This window comes from Diadema setosum, chromosome 11 (assembly GCF_964275005.1).
Source record: "Diadema setosum chromosome 11, eeDiaSeto1, whole genome shotgun sequence".
NCBI lineage: Eukaryota > Metazoa > Echinodermata > Echinoidea > Diadematoida > Diadematidae > Diadema > Diadema setosum.
In genome coordinates, this window is record NC_092695.1 from 31,077,082 (window position 1) to 31,097,328 (window position 20,247).

The 20,247-nt window shown below is 41.0% G+C and overlaps 2 protein-coding genes across 2 annotated transcripts; one reads left to right on the forward strand and one right to left on the reverse strand.

Annotated features, from left to right (window-relative positions):
• On the forward strand, window positions 1-18,817 carry LOC140234619 (iduronate 2-sulfatase-like). The gene is made up of 8 exons (XM_072314646.1): window positions 1-133; window positions 1,963-2,111; window positions 11,836-12,013; window positions 13,119-13,207; window positions 13,591-13,730; window positions 14,091-14,355; window positions 14,784-14,910; window positions 16,261-18,817. The coding sequence occupies exons 1-8, from the start codon at window positions 55-57 to the stop codon at window positions 17,013-17,015; spliced, it is 1,782 nt and encodes a 593-aa protein (XP_072170747.1). The 5' UTR covers window positions 1-54; the 3' UTR covers window positions 17,016-18,817.
• LOC140234884 (uncharacterized) lies at window positions 4,415-9,407 on the reverse strand. Its single transcript, XM_072314928.1, has 4 exons — window positions 7,638-9,407; window positions 5,322-6,081; window positions 5,083-5,243; window positions 4,415-5,046 (listed from the first exon to the last, which is right to left on the reverse strand). Exons 1-4 carry the CDS (start codon window positions 9,322-9,324, stop codon window positions 4,415-4,417), a joined length of 3,240 nt encoding a protein of 1,079 aa, XP_072171029.1. The 5' UTR covers window positions 9,325-9,407.
• Window positions 18,818-20,247: the final 1,430 nt, after the last annotated feature.

The following is a 20,247-nucleotide window of genomic DNA, read 5'->3' on the forward strand; positions in this document are numbered from 1 at the left end:
ACATCTCGATCTCTATTGCATTCGCTGAGCTTCGTGTTTCACTTCCTCTGGACAATGTCGTCTGCAACCAGGGACAGGATGTTCTTTTCAAGATACGTCATCGTTCCTTTCATACTGTTACTTACCAGGAGAGGTAAACAAAATGAGATAAAAGCTAAGCCTAAAGCCAATTCTTATACACGGTCATCATGGTCATGGAAGACAAATTACAGCAATGACGTGCTGCCCTTTGTTTTGTATGCGACCTCCTTTTTGACCATGTTGACTCACAATGACTGCTTTGTCTGGCTAGACATCCATTTTGACAAGTTTGAAAGGGACGTATTGAAAATCTAGTTCTAATAATCAACCACAGACTGGATCTAGTTGTTTTGTGGTTGCTCACCAGGAAGAAGAGGACTATTATCATACATTGATTTGTCATTTGCACAAATTGGCACAAATTGAAAGAATGGGGCTTGACAAAAAACAAAACAAAAACAAAACTAGATAAGCACTCTGAGAGCGCAGACCTCCGCCAAGCATGCCGCTCATTTCCACCGCAGATCTTGTTCTTCCATAGAAATATCAGTGATTTCCACCCATACGTACTTATAGCATTGTGTGCTGAAAGTCGCCCGATTTCCCTATTTATAGAAGCCTTTGTTATGTCATTATGCATCGCCCTAGCAGAAACTAGAGCATGCACTTTATTGTGCGCATGCAAACCTCAAATACGCTCAGCCTGAACTCCAAGTTCATTAACCCTACCTGCCAAAATATCAAAAATCCTTCATAAATTCCCCCCAAATTCTCAGATCACTACCAAAATTTAATCATCTGTTAGTGTTACTTGTATCATTCTACTAACCTTTCCTCTACAAGCTTCATCCAAATCCGTTAACTACTTTTTGAGTTATTTTGCACACGGACAAACTAACAAACAAAAAAACAATGGTAACGAAAAACATGACCTCCTCCCTTGGCGGAGGTAACAAAAAAGGATTACGTTAGGCCTACCAATGCCAGTGGTACCAATTAGCTACATGTGGCTGTATGTAACCTTGATTCTGTAGTGCTATAGTAGTGTTGCCACAAGATTTTCACAAGCTTTGCAGGCCAAGGAAGGGGGCCGGGGGATGAAACCCAGAATTGCAGAAGTAGCACCAGAAATATATTTGTTTTCACCTCCTCCCCCCTTTACAGAATTCCTGGATCTGCCTCTACATGTCTATCAACTACTCACATGTGTGGTCATGTCAGTGTGGCTGAGCTGTGGTGGTACATGTCATGAATTTCAACAATTATGAAATTTGTTTTTTAAGCATCAGATGAGATATTGAAAGTGAGATTTGCTTTTTATTCCATGGTCTTTTAAAGTTGTATTGCTCTCAAATGTCATAAGTTGCTCTGCTCAGATACTACACCATATTTCATATGACAGAGTTATTTTTCTTTGACATGACATTGTATACGCTGCTGCAACCCTGCTTCAATTATACCAAGGGTGTTTTTTTTTTTTTTTTCATTAAGGAAGTCAAAGTTCATTAACCAATCTTGCAGAAATGGTTAAAGGGATAGTACAGTATTGGTGGAGATGAGAATTGGGCTTTTAACTTTTTGCGAGATACCAAGAAAACACTTATGATATAGTACAGAGCATACCATTTTAAGAGGAATTCAAAGTTTATTTGATGAAAATCTGGTTTGGAATGAATGAAACATCCAAAAACAAAGTAAAACAAAGCAATCGTAATAAAGTGTGGGTCCCACACTTTATTAGAATCGCTCTTTTTTGGATATCTCAGCCATTTCAAAACCAATTTTCATCAAATAAACGTTGAATTCCTCATAGAATTACATGCTCTTTCATATTTCATAAGGTTTCTCATTATCTCACCAAAAAAATGTTAGAGACCTGAAATTAGGTCTCAACCAAAACTGTACGATCCCTTTAAAACACTTTTCTCATTGCTCTTCCAGGAGAAGCGTCAAACTCAAAGCCAAACGTGCTGTTCATAGTTGCTGATGATCTACGAGCATCGCTGAATTGCTATGGTGGTCCAATTATATCCCCAAACCTTGATCAACTGGCTTCCCAATCTGCAGTCTTCAACAATGCCTTTGTGCAGGTAATGTGTTGGATGTATCACCGGGGTCAAAACATTAACTCATTTCTATCAAAGATATTGTCTGCATGTACAGCATCTCCAGTAAAGGCGGGTTTAAAAAGAAGAAAAAAAAAAACTGGTCTGATGAACTAAATCAGAAGGTCAAGAAGTGCAAACACACTCAATCAAATGAAGGTCTTTGGAAGCTTCTCTGAATGAAAGTTCCTAGTCCACAAGAAGAGAAGCTAACTTTCAATCCGCTTGCATTGGTGGACATATACTGAATAGTCGAAGAATGGAACCCGAGTTTAGCCCAGCCGTGGATTGAGATAGTTAAGCCGTGAAGCTTGTTTATTCGATCTGTGAATAGATCAAAACCGTAAACAAAGAAAATATTAGCACCTTGTTGCTAATACACATGCAGTAACTTGGACATGTGAATCACATGTAATACTCAGGCATGCCTTGTACACTGAACTTGGACTTCTGAATCACATGTACATTATTCATGCACGTCTTGTACACTATACATTTGTATATGATTAAATCTTTGCATTGCCTGACATGCATATAGATTCAAAAACTTCTCTTGTTGTCACTGTCTCTTATTACCTTCATAGTACACTTGTATATTGTACGTGTATTGTACATGTACACTTCACCTGGATTTATACCTGTCACATATTGAAAAGCGACTAATAAATCACCATGTTTCTGTTACATAGGGAATATCAATTGAACATGCACATTGAATGCTTGGAGTTTGCTACTATACACTTGTATGCTAGATGTATGCTTGCTGTATGTACATGTAGGAGTTTGCTACTACAATGTACACTTGTATGCCAAAATTACAGATTCTTTCTGTCTAATTGAAAGAACAGCTTTGTATAATATGTAATACACTGACTCATTGTGCTCATTTACTGTGTACACATGCAGATTAATCTGAGCACTTTATTTGGCACTCTTTCACTGTACTTAGCTGTATTGGGCATATCCTGTCTAATTTGTACTTCTGCACAAACATGTAATTTTGTACAAATACAACATGTGTTATCACCCCTTTAACTCTCAGTGACTTTGCTTCATACACTTGCAGTCACAAATCATACGGATATGAAACAGAACTTACACTGTACATACAACTGTATGTGAAAGTCAAACCACCTGTACTTATTCTTACATGTTATATGTCAAACATCACTTGCATCTACACTCTGATTGTACTGTAGACACTCATAATCTCACTTTGAGCTCGGTAATTTATGCTGAATATACTCAATGTAACACCTTACAACAAATCTACAACCTGCATTTCTGCATTTGCTTAGCACTATATTGTACACTCAACATTGTTACCTCCATACCATGGATTCTAGTTCCACTCCAGAAATGCAAATTAAACCTTACAGCACACCATTGAGTAGATTCTTACACTTTAGATTCCACTTTAGGCACTACAAACACTGTATGAACTGCTGTCATTAAGCACAGTTCTGTAATTACCTTGCAATTTGTCTTGCCATACAAACACCCACACTGATGCATGTCGATAAATCATACACAAAGAACCTATTAACGTGTGGTGACCTTTTCCCACTATCAACTCTATTCACCAACAACTTTGTCTCTTTGAACCATTATCGACATTTGTATAACACTAAATCTGTCTTAATGTCAATTTCTGTCACAACTGCATCTTCACACAACCACCACGTCAGGTTGATGAAATGACATTACACATAGTTCATAAATTCCTGGCATTACATGCCTTGACATGAACGTGCATTACATGAACATGCACCAATGTTCACGTGCAATACCTGTGTAACCATGTACGTACCACGTTGCAACTCACCAGTACGCATGCAACAAATTCAACACTGTAACTGAGTTCAAATGAGTTCATAAGTTCGCTCAAGCATACTCTTATTTGCTTTCTTTCAGTTTTTAATGTTCATTTCACATTTTCCGGTATTTACTTACTCCTGTAGCGGGACTAAACTTGACTTGCATAAGTCTTCTGCAGAAACGGACGAGTCAGCATTCGCATCCCATAACGCGACCAGTCTTCACGTTGATACGGTCAGCTGCTAACTAACTGAATGGCACAATTAGAAACTGCGCGAAACGTGACAAATGACAACTTTCACTCACTGCGCATGTCGTCTATGGTGTCCTCAAATCACAAATGAGGCAAACTCAAACGCAAACTTTCCTAACCAGAATCAAAACCCGCTTCGCTCCGCGAGACATCCTCCCCACCCAATGAGGAAATCTCTCCTCATGATCGCTTTAACACTGAATCTATCACAAACAAATCACTCGTCGTATCCCTCAGCTGGGTAGATCACCGCGATCTTCGTAACTGGACACCGATACTCAGCAGTTGGCGTTTTCACCTTCACATTGCGCACCTTACCATCCGGTCCCGGGTAGACTTGGATAACGCGGGCGATGGTCCATTTCCCTCGAACCGCGTTCGCGTCAGCCATCATCGCGACGTCGTCGACACGTACATTGCGGCGATCGACGTGCCATTTCTGTCGCGGTGCTAACAACGGAAGAACGTCTCTCGTCCAGCGATGCCAGAATGTGTCGACAATTCGCTGAATGAATTCGACACGATGCCTCGGATTTCTCGTTTCCCGGAACGGCCCTTGAGCGACGTCGCTAGATGCACGCCCCAACAGCATATCATTGGGACATAGGTAGTTGCCGTCATCGGGTTCGGTCGGAATCCTGCCAATCGGTCGCTGATTCACAAGGTTGGCGACCTCCAGCAGGCACGTATACAGCTCGAACGGTGTTAAGATCTGCTCCCCAATTGCCCTCTTCAGAGCATACTTGCAGCTTTTAACCAGCGACTCTGCACTGCCATTCTGATGGGGGGCATCGGGTGTCGTGAATGTCCATTCCGTGCCTTTCTCTGCACAGAATTCTCGTAGCTCCTCTTTAGACCAGCCTCTTACCATGTCTCGTAGTTCACGCTGTGCACCAATGAACTGAGTTCCATTGTCGCTTAGGATTTTCCCTGGCTGGCCCCTTATAGCGAAGAATCGCCGAAGCACTTGCAGGAATTCCATCGTGGAACAGTCTGCTGCAAGCTCAAGGTGGACGGCTCTTGAGTTTAAGCATGTGAACAGGACGCCGTAGTTTTTTGCAGTCTTGTTACGTCCTACCCTCACTTGGAAAGGACCGAAATAGTCACATGCCGTGTAGTGAAATGGCGGCGTATGTGGAGATAGCCTCTCGGTAGGCAGGTCTGCCATTTCCTGGGTCTCAGTCTTGTGGTCGAATGCTCGGCAAACTGTACATCTGAACTTAACTGTTTTTGCCAAATTATGCCCTTTCAAAATCCAGTATCTGCGTCGAGCCTTAGCAGTCGTTACAGCCACTCCATTGTGACCGCTCTCATGGAAATGCCGTGTAATCAGGGTAGATATCCAATGCCCGTATGGAAGTAGCACTGGATGCCTCATTTCAAATGACATTTCAGCCTTGTCTACTCTGCCCCCTGCTCTGATTATGCCTGTTTCGTCTGTGTATGGGCTGAGGGTCTTTAATTCTCCCTTGACGACTCTGGCCTTCAATGACTGCTGGGCTTTCTGGATCAGGAAATTCTCTCCCTTCTGCAGGTCATCAGGTGTCAAAGTGCAATCTGTGTCTTTCTCACTCTCGTCAGTTTCTCCTTTGCACTTTGCTTTCAGCTTTCTCAGGAACCTCAGCACATATGACGTCACCCGGATCAATTTTCTCCAGCTGGAGAATTTGGCACAGTCTATAACATCCTCATCTGGTGGTTGGGTGATGTTTAGAACTGACTGATCCTTTCTCATTTCCTTCTCCATTTCAGGCATCTTTTCCTCTGCCTTGCCTTCTTCAGGCCAGTCTGACATAGGCTTACGAAGGAAGTCGGGTCCGTGCTGCCATCTGGCGGTCAGCTGATCTGCATCTAGTCCTCTCGACAGGTCATCTGCTACGTTAACTTCTCCGGGGATATGACGCCACTTACTCGGGTCAGTAGCAGTCTGGATTTCACCAACTCGGACAGCGACAAACATCTTGTAACTCCTGGCCTTACTCTTTATCCAAGATAGTGTTATCATGCTGTCAGTCATGAAGATAACATTGGCCAGCTCCATTGACATCTCAGTTCTGATTGCTGTGTATAACCTGCTTGCAAGTACCGCTGCTTGTAGTTCAAGCCTTGGGATAGTCAACTGTTTCAGCGGTGCCACCCTAGACTTTGCTGTCACAAACCGCACCTCGTACCTCGCCTCGTCTACCTCCCATCTGAGATACGCACATGCTCCGAATGCCTCCATAGATGCATCACAAAACATGCAAAGAGTTGGCTTGCCTCTGGCGTGAGCTGGTGTCAGACATCTCTCAAATCTGACATTTGTCAGCTTTTCCATTTCATGGAACAGCTTTCTCCATTCTGTCTGACTCTCCTCGGGTAGTTCATCATCCCAGTTCAAGCCTTTCTCCCATAGCCTCTGCAGTCCGATCTTTGCTCGTATCACTATGGGGGTTGCAAATCCAATGGGATCGAAGATACGTGCAACTTGGCTAAGGATGCTCCTCTTTGTTATCTTGATTGCTTGAATTGCATCCTCATTCAGTTTGACTTTGTATGAGAATGTGTCTGAGTCATTTTCCCATACCACACCCAAGACTTTCTCATCAGTGATCGTCTTCAGTAGTCTGGGCTTTTCGGCATTCCCATCATGTCCTCTGGAGAGCTCCTTGTTTGATCTCCATCCCTTTACTTTGAACCCTCCATCAGCCAGTACTTTATCGATGCTTCTGCTCAGCTCCTCTGCCTCTGTCACTGTCGGCACCGATGCACAGATGTCATCCATGTAAGTATCAAGCATGATGGTTGATGCTGCTTTCGGAAACATCTTAGCGCCTTCCTCCGCTGTCTTCCGCAATGCCGTCTGTGCCATAGCTGGGGATGGCTTATCACCGAAAGTGACAACTCTCATGATATAGACATCTGGCTGCTTATCCTGGTTCAAATTCCTCCACAGAAAGCGGTGGACGTGCTGGTCCCTTTCAGGTATCATCACTCTGTGGTACATCTTGGATATATCTGCGCAGAGTGCCACCTCGTGTTCCCTGAATCTCATCAGTACACCAAACAGTCTGTTCAGCAGATCGGGACCCTTCATCCAGTAGTCGTTAAGCGAGTGTCCCTGGTAGGAGAGGCGGATGAGTTGAATACGATTCGGATGGGGGTACTCTGCTTCTCCGGTCGAACGACCGCATGATGCGCAATGTAGTGCACTGGGCCTTCATACGATCGCACTTCATCCTTTGACAGCTTTCTGGCAAATTTCATTTCAACCATCTCCTGTATCTGTCTGTCATATGCGTCTGCATGGTTGGGATTTTTTGCCAGTTTCCTCTCAGTAGCATATAGCATTCTCTCAGCCTGAGCCTTGTTATCCGGCAGAAGATCCGGCTCCTTTTGCCATGGATAGGGAACGAGCCACTGCTTGCCGACCTTCTGACAGGAATCACTGATTAGCTTACTCTCATCCATTTCCTGTCTACTCAGTCCGTCTGGTTGGTACTGGCTGGGACTATGACAAACTCCCATCGACTCTGTTGTCCAAAAATCTTTCAAGTCCACAGCATCTGTAACCATCACATTCAAAACTGTGCTTTTGGCAGCCTGATGATCCGGGTCAGCTCCAAATACCACCCATCCCAGGGGGGTATGTCTGGCTACCAAATTTCCTTTCTGCCTGGTTTCTCCTGTGTGCAGCTTAGCATGATCAATTCCAACCAAGACATCAATCGATCCGCTGCTACGATGTAGACAGTTCTGTCCCAGGTTGAATGTCTTGCACAAGTCATCTGTCTGGACTTGTACTATGTCATCATTGATGGAATCCAGTCCGACAGCCGACACTCTGTACACTCTGTTGTCATCGAGAGATCGCAGTCTTAATCGGTAGATCTTCGTCTGGACCTCTTCAGTGACACAGCCAACTTTCGTGATGTTGATGGATATCGGCTTTCCCTTTAATCCTAGGTTTTCTGCAACTGATCGTCTGACAAGGCTAATTTGTGCACCAGAATCCAGTAGACAGTTAGCTGAGTAGCTCTGGTCCTTGGAACCCATCATAGTAACTGTCACAACAGGCAGAAGGGCTGTTTTCCCTGAAACACTTGCCACTATCTCACGGGCTATTTCTTTGTGCAGCAGAGGATGATGAAAGGATGTGCACTGTTCTCCGTTCAATTTCTCTGTGCACCTCTTCCGTCGCTTGCAAGTTTTCATGTTGTGATCCCTGCCTGCTCTCTTCAAGCAACTGTAGCATGCATGATTGTCTTTCATCATTTGGAACCTCTCGGGCTGACTCTTTGACAGAAGCTTCTTACACTGGTCTACCCAGTGGTCAGATGATTTGCAAATCCAGCACTTGTGGTCCGCCTGTTTGCCTGACTTATCCTCTTCAGCAATGTGACTAACTGAAGCACTGGATCGTTTGTCTTTCTGTTGAGTGGAAGACCGTGCATCTCGAAGAGGGGCTGATGCTCTTAATCTCATCTTCATTTCCCCACTCATCCAGGTTCGCAGTGTCTCAAAGGTAGCCTCCTGTCTATCCCTCTGTAGATAGCGGAACCAAACCTTGCGATCATTGCTGGTCATCTTTCTTTCCACCAGTGCCAGCATATGGCTGTTATCCATATCTCCCGTTCTCCCCACTTCCTTCAGTGTGTTGTAACTTCGCATTACAATGTGCACAAGATCGCAGAATCTTGCATCATCTCCCTCTTTGAGTGGGGGGAACCGCTCCATTTCATCCACGATTACATCTGCTACGAGCCTTGGATCGCCGTATATGGAGTCCAGCAATGCCCATGCTTCATCATAGTCATTTCCTATCCCTCTGATTAGCTCCAAAGGCTTACCGTGTAATGCTGTACGAAGGATGGCCATCGCGTCCCGTTTACTGTATCGGTCTATCAAATGGTGAAAGTCCGATTTGAACGTAGAGTACACTCTCACGTCTCCGCTGAAATGTGGCAGTTTGGGCCGCTCTACCTGTACTCTGAATGCAGACTCTACTTGTGGACTGTTAGATTCATCTGGTCTTTCAGGTGAGGCTACATTGCTGCTATCATTTACAGCCGGTTGTGTCTCAGCTCTCTCAGATGCCTCACTTGCTTTTGCCTTGATGCAATCCTTCGCCTTTATCTGCATATCCATGAAGTTTGACTGACACTCTTCCAACCAAGTGCCCTCTTTGAGAAACTGCTCGTCATCCTCGATGATCTCACAGTAGGCTTCATGTTTCTCCTCTAAGTCCTTATACGCTAACTCCAGACTCTGTAAGGACTCGGTGACCTCGTCAAGATTCCTGTTGCTGTCCAGCAATTTCTGCAAGGCATTCAATAATCGGGTCAGCTTTGCCTTGGCAGTCCTCCTCTTGATCTTGAGGTCCTTCTCTTTCTGTTCTGCACTCATGACTGCATGCAGTGTTCCCTCTGTCTCCTATTCCAGGTCAGCCGAGGAATCGAATTTGATGAATAGTCGAAGAATGGAACCCGAGTTTAGCCCAGCCGTGGATTGAGATAGTTAAGCCGTGAAGCTTGTTTATTCGATCTGTGAATAGATCAAAACCGTAAACAAAGAAAATATTAGCACCTTGTTGCTAATACACATGCAGTAACTTGGACATGTGAATCACATGTAATACTCAGGCATGCCTTGTACACTGAACTTGGACTTCTGAATCACATGTACATTATTCATGCACGTCTTGTACACTATACATTTGTATATGATTAAATCTTTGCATTGCCTGACATGCATATAGATTCAAAAACTTCTCTTGTTGTCACTGTCTCTTATTACCTTCATAGTACACTTGTATATTGTACGTGTATTGTACATGTACACTTCACCTGGATTTATACCTGTCACATATTGAAAAGCGACTAATAAATCACCATGTTTCTGTTACATAGGGAATATCAATTGAACATGCACATTGAATGCTTGGAGTTTGCTACTATACACTTGTATGCTAGATGTATGCTTGCTGTATGTACATGTAGGAGTTTGCTACTACAATGTACACTTGTATGCCAAAATTACAGATTCTTTCTGTCTAATTGAAAGAACAGCTTTGTATAATATGTAATACACTGACTCATTGTGCTCATTTACTGTGTACACATGCAGATTAATCTGAGCACTTTATTTGGCACTCTTTCACTGTACTTAGCTGTATTGGGCATATCCTGTCTAATTTGTACTTCTGCACAAACATGTAATTTTGTACAAATACAACATGTGTTATCACCCCTTTAACTCTCAGTGACTTTGCTTCATACACTTGCAGTCACAAATCATACGGATATGAAACAGAACTTACACTGTACATACAACTGTATGTGAAAGTCAAACCACCTGTACTTATTCTTACATGTTATATGTCAAACATCACTTGCATCTACACTCTGATTGTACTGTAGACACTCATAATCTCACTTTGAGCTCGGTAATTTATGCTGAATATACTCAATGTAACACCTTACAACAAATCTACAACCTGCATTTCTGCATTTGCTTAGCACTATATTGTACACTCAACATTGTTACCTCCATACCATGGATTCTAGTTCCACTCCAGAAATGCAAATTAAACCTTACAGCACACCATTGAGTAGATTCTTACACTTTAGATTCCACTTTAGGCACTACAAACACTGTATGAACTGCTGTCATTAAGCACAGTTCTGTAATTACCTTGCAATTTGTCTTGCCATACAAACACCCACACTGATGCATGTCGATAAATCATACACAAAGAACCTATTAACGTGTGGTGACCTTTTCCCACTATCAACTCTATTCACCAACAACTTTGTCTCTTTGAACCATTATCGACATTTGTATAACACTAAATCTGTCTTAATGTCAATTTCTGTCACAACTGCATCTTCACACAACCACCACGTCAGGTTGATGAAATGACATTACACATAGTTCATAAATTCCTGGCATTACATGCCTTGACATGAACGTGCATTACATGAACATGCACCAATGTTCACGTGCAATACCTGTGTAACCATGTACGTACCACGTTGCAACTCACCAGTACGCATGCAACAAATTCAACACTGTAACTGAGTTCAAATGAGTTCATAAGTTCGCTCAAGCATACTCTTATTTGCTTTCTTTCAGTTTTTAATGTTCATTTCACATTTTCCGGTATTTACTTACTCCTGTAGCGGGACTAAACTTGACTTGCATAAGTCTTCTGCAGAAACGGACGAGTCAGCATTCGCATCCCATAACGCGACCAGTCTTCACGTTGATACGGTCAGCTGCTAACTAACTGAATGGCACAATTAGAAACTGCGCGAAACGTGACAAATGACAACTTTCACTCACTGCGCATGTCGTCTATGGTGTCCTCAAATCACAAATGAGGCAAACTCAAACGCAAACTTTCCTAACCAGAATCAAAACCCGCTTCGCTCCGCGAGACATATACAATAAGTTAATCATGATTGCTGATCATAGTTTTTTTAGTACAATCTGTTGATTTACTTTTATTTTTTTCATTGTCTTATTTTTTCCGCTGGTGTTGATAGACGGGAGGTAGGATTACACTGCAGGAAAATCCTATTGCAACTGATGTGCACACTGATGAGATATTTATTGTCAAACTGATTATTTTTGTTTTGGGTGTTTCCTTTTTTTCAGCAAGCTGTCTGTGGCCCAAGCCGAATTTCATTCTTGACAGGACGCAGACCAGACACAACCAAACTCTATGACTTTGGCTTCTACTGGAGAACCTTTGCAGGAAATTACACCACTCTGCCTCAACACTTCAAGGAAAATGGTTACTTTACTGCATCAGTGGGCAAGGTTTTTCATCCAGGTATATTTACTATTACACTAGGAAGGATTTGGTTGTTGTTGTTTTTGTTTTTGTTTTTGTTTTTGTAAGAAACTCAAATTCAGCATTTGTGGACTGGTTACTATATAGTCAGCATTAATCACAAATGGACTATGTGACCTACATGTAAATCAAAGTCTCAATGTTTTGAAGATGGTCTTCTGTGCTTCTCTAACTGGAGACATCCCAAACCAAATGAAACACAAAAGTTTTTTTTGCCAACTCATTGAATCACGTTGAGGACGAGTCCCAAGTATAGCTCGCTGGGACAGGTGTCTGTGGGAAATGCGTGTTGTAGCAAAATCAGTCTGCATGTCCTCAACGGGTCTTGGCAGTGTGGAGAAATAGGGCCAGCCTGATTGAATCAAGTTTCTTCCACTGCCATCTGAACAGCTGTACATTCAAAAACCATGGCTGTTGTCGGCCTGTCAGAATAGAATTGCCTATTAATGAAAATGTGCATCGAAGCATACGCTGATTGGTATTCTTTGGCTACTTGTGTAATCACATAGAGATCAGTTATAAAGCTGTACACAATTATGTTATTGGGATTCTTGAATATGATATTCGAGTCAGGTTAGCCTTCCCATTGCATGGTATCCCATACCAAGTCTTTAAGATATAATGCATCTTATCAAATTTAGCTTACTGTCTACAGGGGCGGATCCAGAATTCTGTAAAGGGGGGTGCATGTGCCCCCCTCAAAGTTTTTCTTTTTATTTCTTTTGTTTTAACAAAAAATAAAAAAGGGAGCACCCAATGTACTCCCCTCTGGATACGCCACTGCTGTCTATGATGATACTATAATAGCTAATGAATTACATATCAATAGATTTGCACATGTCATTTATTGCAGTGATTCTTTGTAGATCTATCACTATTAATAAATCATTCAGATGGTGTTTACTAGCACATGCTCCAAACTAACATTATAAAAATTTGCTGAAAGTGCAATTTTATACAGATATGTGCTACTAATCCATTAATTGCAATACGACTTTATTAGATCTATTGTCCAATGCAGTGTCTGTGTGTATGTCAAGAGGGAATTTCCATATGTCCTGTGTTTTCACTTGAATCAATCTAGGTGTAGCTTCTAATGGAACAGATGATTACCCATACAGCTGGTCCATTCCTCCCTACCATGCTTCTACAGATAAGTACATTTTTGCCAAGGTAAGCAAATATTTCCAATGAAGGCTAATATTAAAAAGGAACTTATGAAAGCAAAGTAATGCAGCCACACTTAAAATGTAATTGTTCTTGAACTCAGGGTACAGGTTGCTTCATAAATTGAAAACTTTTATCTGAGCCAGCTGTTATTCACATAATTTTTTAGTTAAGTTTGGAGCATTGTCTTGTAATCATTCAAAAAAGAAAATGCAAACAAATGGTAGTAGGTTATATCTGAGAATACAATTTAGCTCTGCTCTAAACCCTTTGTCCCTACCTGTAAATCCTTATACACACACACACGTGTGCACACAAATACATGCACAACGAACATTGTTTAATCATTGCGGCCAGATGTCATTGCCCTTCGATTTGTCTGATAATAGGTGTGTCCTTCAGAAGATGGAAAACTTCACAACAATGTGGTGTGTCCAGTCAACGTGTCCAGGATGCCTGAGCATTCCCTTCCGGATCTTCAGACTACTGAGAGAGCCTTGGAGATCCTGGCTAACTTGTCTGCTGCCAGGTGAGGTTCAAGCTTCTCTTTATTACTCTCTATTTTACAACTAAAAATGTTCATCACCTTCTCACTAATACTCAAGTATCGCACTGTTCATAAAGACTCAAGTGGTATCGTGTGTTTAGCTGGCAGAACTATCTGCTATATTGTGATAAATCAAATATTAAGTCATTAAAACTTACTTGAGATAAAAAAAAGAAAAAAGATTTTCACTGTTTGTTCATGTGTAACAAAAGACAGAGCAATAATTCATCATGTAAATGTTGTCATGCACAATAAAACAAAGTATATAACGTATTAATGATCATACATTTATCTATTTGTGTATTCAGGTTTATTAGATGATAAGCATTTCCACTCTTACAGGAAAAATTCCTCACCAGATTCACCAACCTGGGATTCGCCTTTCTTCCTGGCAGTTGGCTTCAGGAAGCCACACCTGAACTGGAAGTATCCCGAAGAGTTCCGCGACCTGTATCCCCTGGAATCTGTGGAGATCGCCCCCAACAGGCAGATTCCGGCCAAAATGCCCAGCGTGGCTTGGGAAGACTTCTTCACAGCCAGACAGAGAGATGATATGAAAGCCATGAACCTCAGCTTTCCATACGGCCTCATTCCAGATGACCATCACGTGAGTGGTCCTCCCTAATGCCAGCCTCAGTGCTGTCCGTAAGCAATAGGCTGCAGGTCAACACTGTTTCATGTGAGCTATTAGGGTGATGTATCACACAAAACCTGCTCCTCAACATGAACAAGGAAGAAAGAAAAACAAAGTGATGATGTCACGATTTGATAGTGTATAGTTAATTCAGTGTTCTTTAAGTGTTGTTTGTTTGTTTGTTTGTTTGTTTGTTTGTTTGTTGTTTTTGAGGGGGGTATTTTCCTAGTATCTTAGGAGAGTTATAGAGGCATACAAGTAGAGGACACTTTCTGTGATGTCAAATCTAAACTTTGTACAAATGCACATTTGCATTGCTTCACACAGTTTACAATTCTAACTGCTCAGGAATGTGTGTCCATCTTAATATCAATAACTTATTCTTTTCTACCTCTGTGCAGGCTTTGATGAGACAGAGTTATTATGCTGCATCAACCTTCGTTGACTACGAGTTGGGCCGAGTTCTCCAAGGTCTGGAAGAGGCTGGATTTGCCAACAACACCATCATCTCTTTTGTAGGAGACCATGGTGAGACTATATGCTTTGAAGAGATTGTTTGCAAGTTTTTCTTCTGCACAATATGCTATGTATGATATATATGTGTCATTGTTTTCACATGTATTTTTTGATAAATTGTGCTGTTTCATAGACCTGTAATAGCACAGAATAATTTGTTATGATAATCTTGATATTCTTATCTGTTTGAGAGAGATTGGGTGGGTCAAAGTTAAGGGTAAATTCTGCTTTTCTGGGACTACCTATCAAGAAATTTATAGAAATTGGTTATGACTGGCTAAATGAATAAACAATGGCAAAACTAAAACTCTTCAAGAATTTTTGGCTTGCTATCTAAAAGTTTCAGAAGGCAAAGTATGTGACAGTTAAAGCTTTGACAAAAGTTCACTGCATATTGGTGAAAGGTGAGCACATCTTTAGATATTTAGCCGAGATCCAAGCTGTCGGTACATTGAGGAAATTATTAAATTTTCAGCAGGTAAATAGCATTTCTTGTTCAAGCTAAGAGAAACAAAGTGATCATCATTTTCATACTCATGGGCAAGAAATGTGCATTACAGATCTACACTTGGTGTCTACACAGATCTATAGACTCTACACTTGGTGTAGAGCAATCTGACACAATATGTGACCCGCTACAACAAAATGATCCTAAAGTCGGGCGAGGTCGATTATTTGAAAATTGCATGACACAATTTCCTAATCTTTCTGCTTTTAATTGATATATAACACGTCTTATAAAAATAATCGGTTGCGGAGATATCGATGTTTTGAGACAGCATGTCAAGACGTCTGAGAAATCACTGTTTCAAGAAAAGCGCCCTAAAAGTTCTCCTTGCGACGCAGTCACAATCAAGAGACACGCAATTCAGTATTCACCTCCGGACAATAGAAGTTAATGAAGTCAATGAGATCACTCTGGTCGTTGTTAGGGGCGGAGCCTATGTGTGGCGCTCAATCCAAATGTTCGAACCAGTTTCTGCTTCGTTGAAACGCCAAAAAAACATGGCCCAGAAAAACGCTATTTTTTGGTCTTTCCTTTTATCATTTTGCTTCAAAATTTCGACAGATGATAGAAGACATGTCAGACTCTAATAATATGTCAAATTCAGAAAATCGTAAGTTTTGACCAATTTTGATGCTCTAACTTCAAACTCGATTTTCACGGCTTCGACCGTGCGCGACTTAAGGACCATTTTGTTGTAGCGGGTCACATATGAATAACTCCCTACACGTTTGTTGTCTTTGGCTCATGATGCACAGAGATCTTCTACCAAGTTGACTTAAAATCTTAATTAACGTGAAAAATGTATTCCTATCTTTCAGCATTTATATGATTACATGCTGTCAACAATCTCACAGGTTGGCAACTAGGCGAGCATGGGGAATGGTGCAAGTATTCCAACTTTGAAGTGGCAACGAGAGTGCCTCTGATGGTGCACGTTCCTGGGATGACAGACACAAACTATCCACCTTCAAAGAGGAAATTCCCTCTTAGAGACCCCTTCAAGCTTGCTACCAAGGAGAGAAGGGAGAAATTAAAACTATCATCTAAATTTGCAACTAAGCAAAAGAGACAATTAAAGGGTGATATTGGAGTGGCAGTTGAAGAGCTGGTAGAACTGGTGGACATGTTTCCAAGTCTTTCTGAGCTGGCTGGGCTGAAGGTGCCACCTGTTTGCCCTCCACAGCCATTCAAGGTGGACTTCTGTGCAGAGGGGAACAGTTTTGCACCCCTGGTAAAGGCACACAGCAGACAAGAGATCAAGCAAGAGTTCTCCAGATGGAAGAATGCCACCTTCAGCCAGTATCCCCGGCCAGGGACAACCCCAGGTGTCTACACAGACCTGCCAAACCTGGAGATCATCACCGTCATGGGTTATTCCATGTTGACTGAAGACTACCACTACACAGAATGGGTGGGATTCAACAGCACCATGATCAAAGCTGATTGGTCGGACGTGAAAGCGAGGGAGCTTTACATCAGAGGCGTGGACCCACTGGAGGACAACAACGTGGCAGATGACAGCGAGTATAAGGACTTGGTGAAGAAGTTGAGTCAAGAGTTACAAAATGGATGGCGCTACTCCCAACCGGTCCTGGCCAACAAAAATTGATATTGGTATTCTGTGAGATGTTAGCCAGCAGGAAGTGATGTTACCATGGAGATGTAATCCTACCTCCCTGATATTACAGTACTACATGTTTATATAAAAAACTCACGTCTAGACAGTTCACTTTATTCATATTCCATATTCCACATTTCATACAAGTTTTATATTCCATTTGATTTGAAGCAGAAATGATTTTCACACAATGGTCAGTTTGAACCAATAATGCACAAATGTATAAGGACATATAATTGGCGTGTAATATGAGGAACCCACTAAAAAGCAAAGCTTGTAGGATGTGGGCTCCAAAAATATAACATAGGTTTTAGTACAGTATATCAATGTGAGAAGTGACGTAACATGCAAAATTTAAAATATCGAGAATATTACAATGTTTACGGGATGTACAAGGTATAGTATATAATGTTTATGATTAACTTATGGTATAAATGCTAGGAAAAGTAGCAAGTTGATCAAACTAATGAAGTCATCCGAGCGAGGCATCATTTGAGTATAGACAAAAAAAAATTTTCAAGTGATTACGGCAAAATGATTAAACATAGGATTTTAGAAAATTGGCTTTGAGATTTTTCTTAAAGGAGCTTAAAGAACTTGAGTGCAACCGAACCGAATCTAACTCATTCCAGAAAGAAGGGCCAGTCGATGTAATTGTCTTGAAGGCTAAAACTGTATGAACAGGGGAAAAATGATAGGATTCACTGTGTCTTGTAGGGTAAGTATGAATATCACTGTTTTTCACAAACATTGAGGAAAATATACTAGGAAGGTCACAAGTATTCAACTTATACATGAGAATTCCAACATGATATAAATACAAATCAGAAATTTTTAACAATTTACTTGAAACAAATAATTCATCAGTGTGATCAAAAAATTGTGCTCGATTTATAATCCGCAAGGCCTTTTTCTGAACCAAAAATAACGAATCAATTTTAGTCTTTGAGCAATTCCCCCAAGCTAATATTCCTTAATTCAAGTAAGGTAATAATAAAGTTGTATAAAGAGAATGCAATATTGGCTTTGGGAAGAGATATTTCAGTTTGTGAATAATTCCAAAATTCTTGCACAACAATTTACATAAATAATCAACATGTACCTTCCATGAAAGGTTACTGTCAATATAAATACCTAAAAATTTTGTTGAATCTATTTAATTTAACTGTAAACCGTTCATTAAAACTAAACCTGGAAGATATTTTATTGTGTTACTGAAAACCATATAATTGGTCTTATTTATGTTAAGTGACAATTTATTTGCCTGAATCCACTCAAACACCAACTTCAGTTCATTATTCAAAGAATTGAGCAAAACATAAGGATCTGAGTGAGAATAAAAGAGACTTGTATCATCTGCGAACAGAAGAAAAGACAGCAGCTTTATTTTGTAACATCAACAGTACTCTATAGTAGGTGATATATTTTACTCCGTATCAGTTCTGTCAAGTTCAATTGTTTCATATCCTGCAATGAATAAACATTATGGTTGCCTTGCATCATCTAGCATGTGACACTTCAGTCAGCTCGAGTTCCTAGTTCCATTTCATGTGAAACTTTGAATTCAACACCTTTTGACAATTCAGCGGTCATACAGGAAAAAACATGAATGAATTTGATTTTATATTTGTATATTATGGTTATGCATTGAACAATCAGTACTTTAGTAAATGAATGAAGATATTTTCAAGAATATTGGTAGATCAGTCTTTCAAGTAATGCTAGTAGTACATGTATATCTTTTTCAAACACTTTAGATACATATTCCCTGTCATTGAATTAAAGGTGTACAAAAACTTCACAGCAGTCTTCAGTTTTTTTACTTTCCTTTCAATATAGAGTTATGTTCTACATTCCACATGAGGTAATGGTACAATATTATGTGGACCGAAGCAAGCTGGGAAATAACAGGTTTTGAGTCATATCAGAAGTACAAAACAAAAAGGAACAATGCTTGAAGTTGAGAGTACAGTAGTATATTACACTCATCTGCAAGGTAAATTGGCACCTCGTCTACACCCACCCTGTCCACTGTCCACCTAGTCTAATGCCATCTCGTCTAAACCCACTTCGTCTACTACCAACTCGTCTACCAACCATATTGTCTATATGCCAATTAGTCTAATTGTCATTTCGTCTACTAGCCATTTTATCTAATGTCCAATTTGTCTAAGTCACATTTCGTCTAACACCCATTATGTCTATTGACCATTTCGTCTAGTAATCATAAGGTCTATGAATAGAATAGTCTACAGCTCATTTTGTCTAATACCCAATTGGTCTACAACTCATTGTCTAATAGTCAATTAGTCTAATAACCAGTCAGTCTACTGCCAACTAGTCTACTGCCAACTGGTCTACTCCCAACTCGTCTACTCCCAATTGGTCTACACCCAATTGGTCTACTCCCAACTCGTCTACTCCCAATTGGTCTACTCCCAACTCGTCTACACCCAAGTGGTCTACTCCCAACTCGTCTACTCCCAACTAGTCTACACCCAACTTGTCTACTGCCAACTCGTCTACTCCCAACTCGTCTACTCCCAATTGGTCTACACCCAACTCGTCTACTGCCAACCCATATCTACTGCCAACTCGTCTACTGCCAACTCGTCTACTGCCAACTAGTCTACTCCCAACTGGTCTACTACTAGTTTTATATATATATATATATATATATATATATGGTTTATAGTAACCTCGTCTACAGCCACTATGTCTATTTTCCAATTGGTCTACTGGCATATCGTCTATTACCGATTAGTCTAATACCCATTTGGTCTACAACTCGTTTTGTCCAGTACCCATATTGTCTAATAGTCATTTTGCCCACTACCCGTATTGTCTAATACCCAACTCGTCTAAGGAGCATTTCGTCTACAAAACAATTGATCTAATAGCCAAATCGTCTACACTCACAATGTCTATTTGCCATGTCGTCTAATATCTATTTTGTCTACTACTAGTTAGTCTACTCCCACCTCGTCTACAAGTCATTCAGTCTACATTCACTTTGTCTAGTTATCATATCGTCCAACCCTTAGTTTGTCCATACCCAATATGGTCTATACCCATCTGGTCTACTCCCAACTCGTCTACTCCCAAGTGGTCTACTACCAACTGGTCTACTCCCAACTCGTCTACTCCCAATTGGTCTACTCCCAATTGGTCTACTCCCAATTGGTCTACTCCCAATTGGTCTACTCCTAACTGGTCTACTACC

Excerpts from the sequence above, each read along its gene's own strand:
- LOC140234619 (XM_072314646.1), top strand. The coding sequence starts at position 55 with ATGTCGTCTGCAACCAGGGACAGGATGTTCTTTTCAAGATACGTCATC. Across the intron at positions 13,731-14,090 it reads GCTAACTTGTCTGCTGCCAG|GAAAAATTCCTCACCAGATT; the intron begins GTGAGGTTCAAG and ends CCACTCTTACAG. Across the intron at positions 14,356-14,783 it reads TCATTCCAGATGACCATCAC|GCTTTGATGAGACAGAGTTA; the intron begins GTGAGTGGTCCT and ends ACCTCTGTGCAG.
- LOC140234884 (XM_072314928.1), bottom strand. The coding sequence starts at position 9,324 with ATGGATATGCAGATAAAGGCGAAGGATTGCATCAAGGCAAAAGCAAGT. Across the intron at positions 6,082-7,637 it reads TAGACAGGAAATGGATGAGA|TTAACGTAGCAGATGACCTG; the intron begins GTAAGCTAATCA and ends TCCCCGGAGAAG. Across the intron at positions 5,244-5,321 it reads CTATCTCCACATACGCCGCC|CGTCCTGTTCACATGCTTAA; the intron begins ATTTCACTACAC and ends AAAAAACTACGG.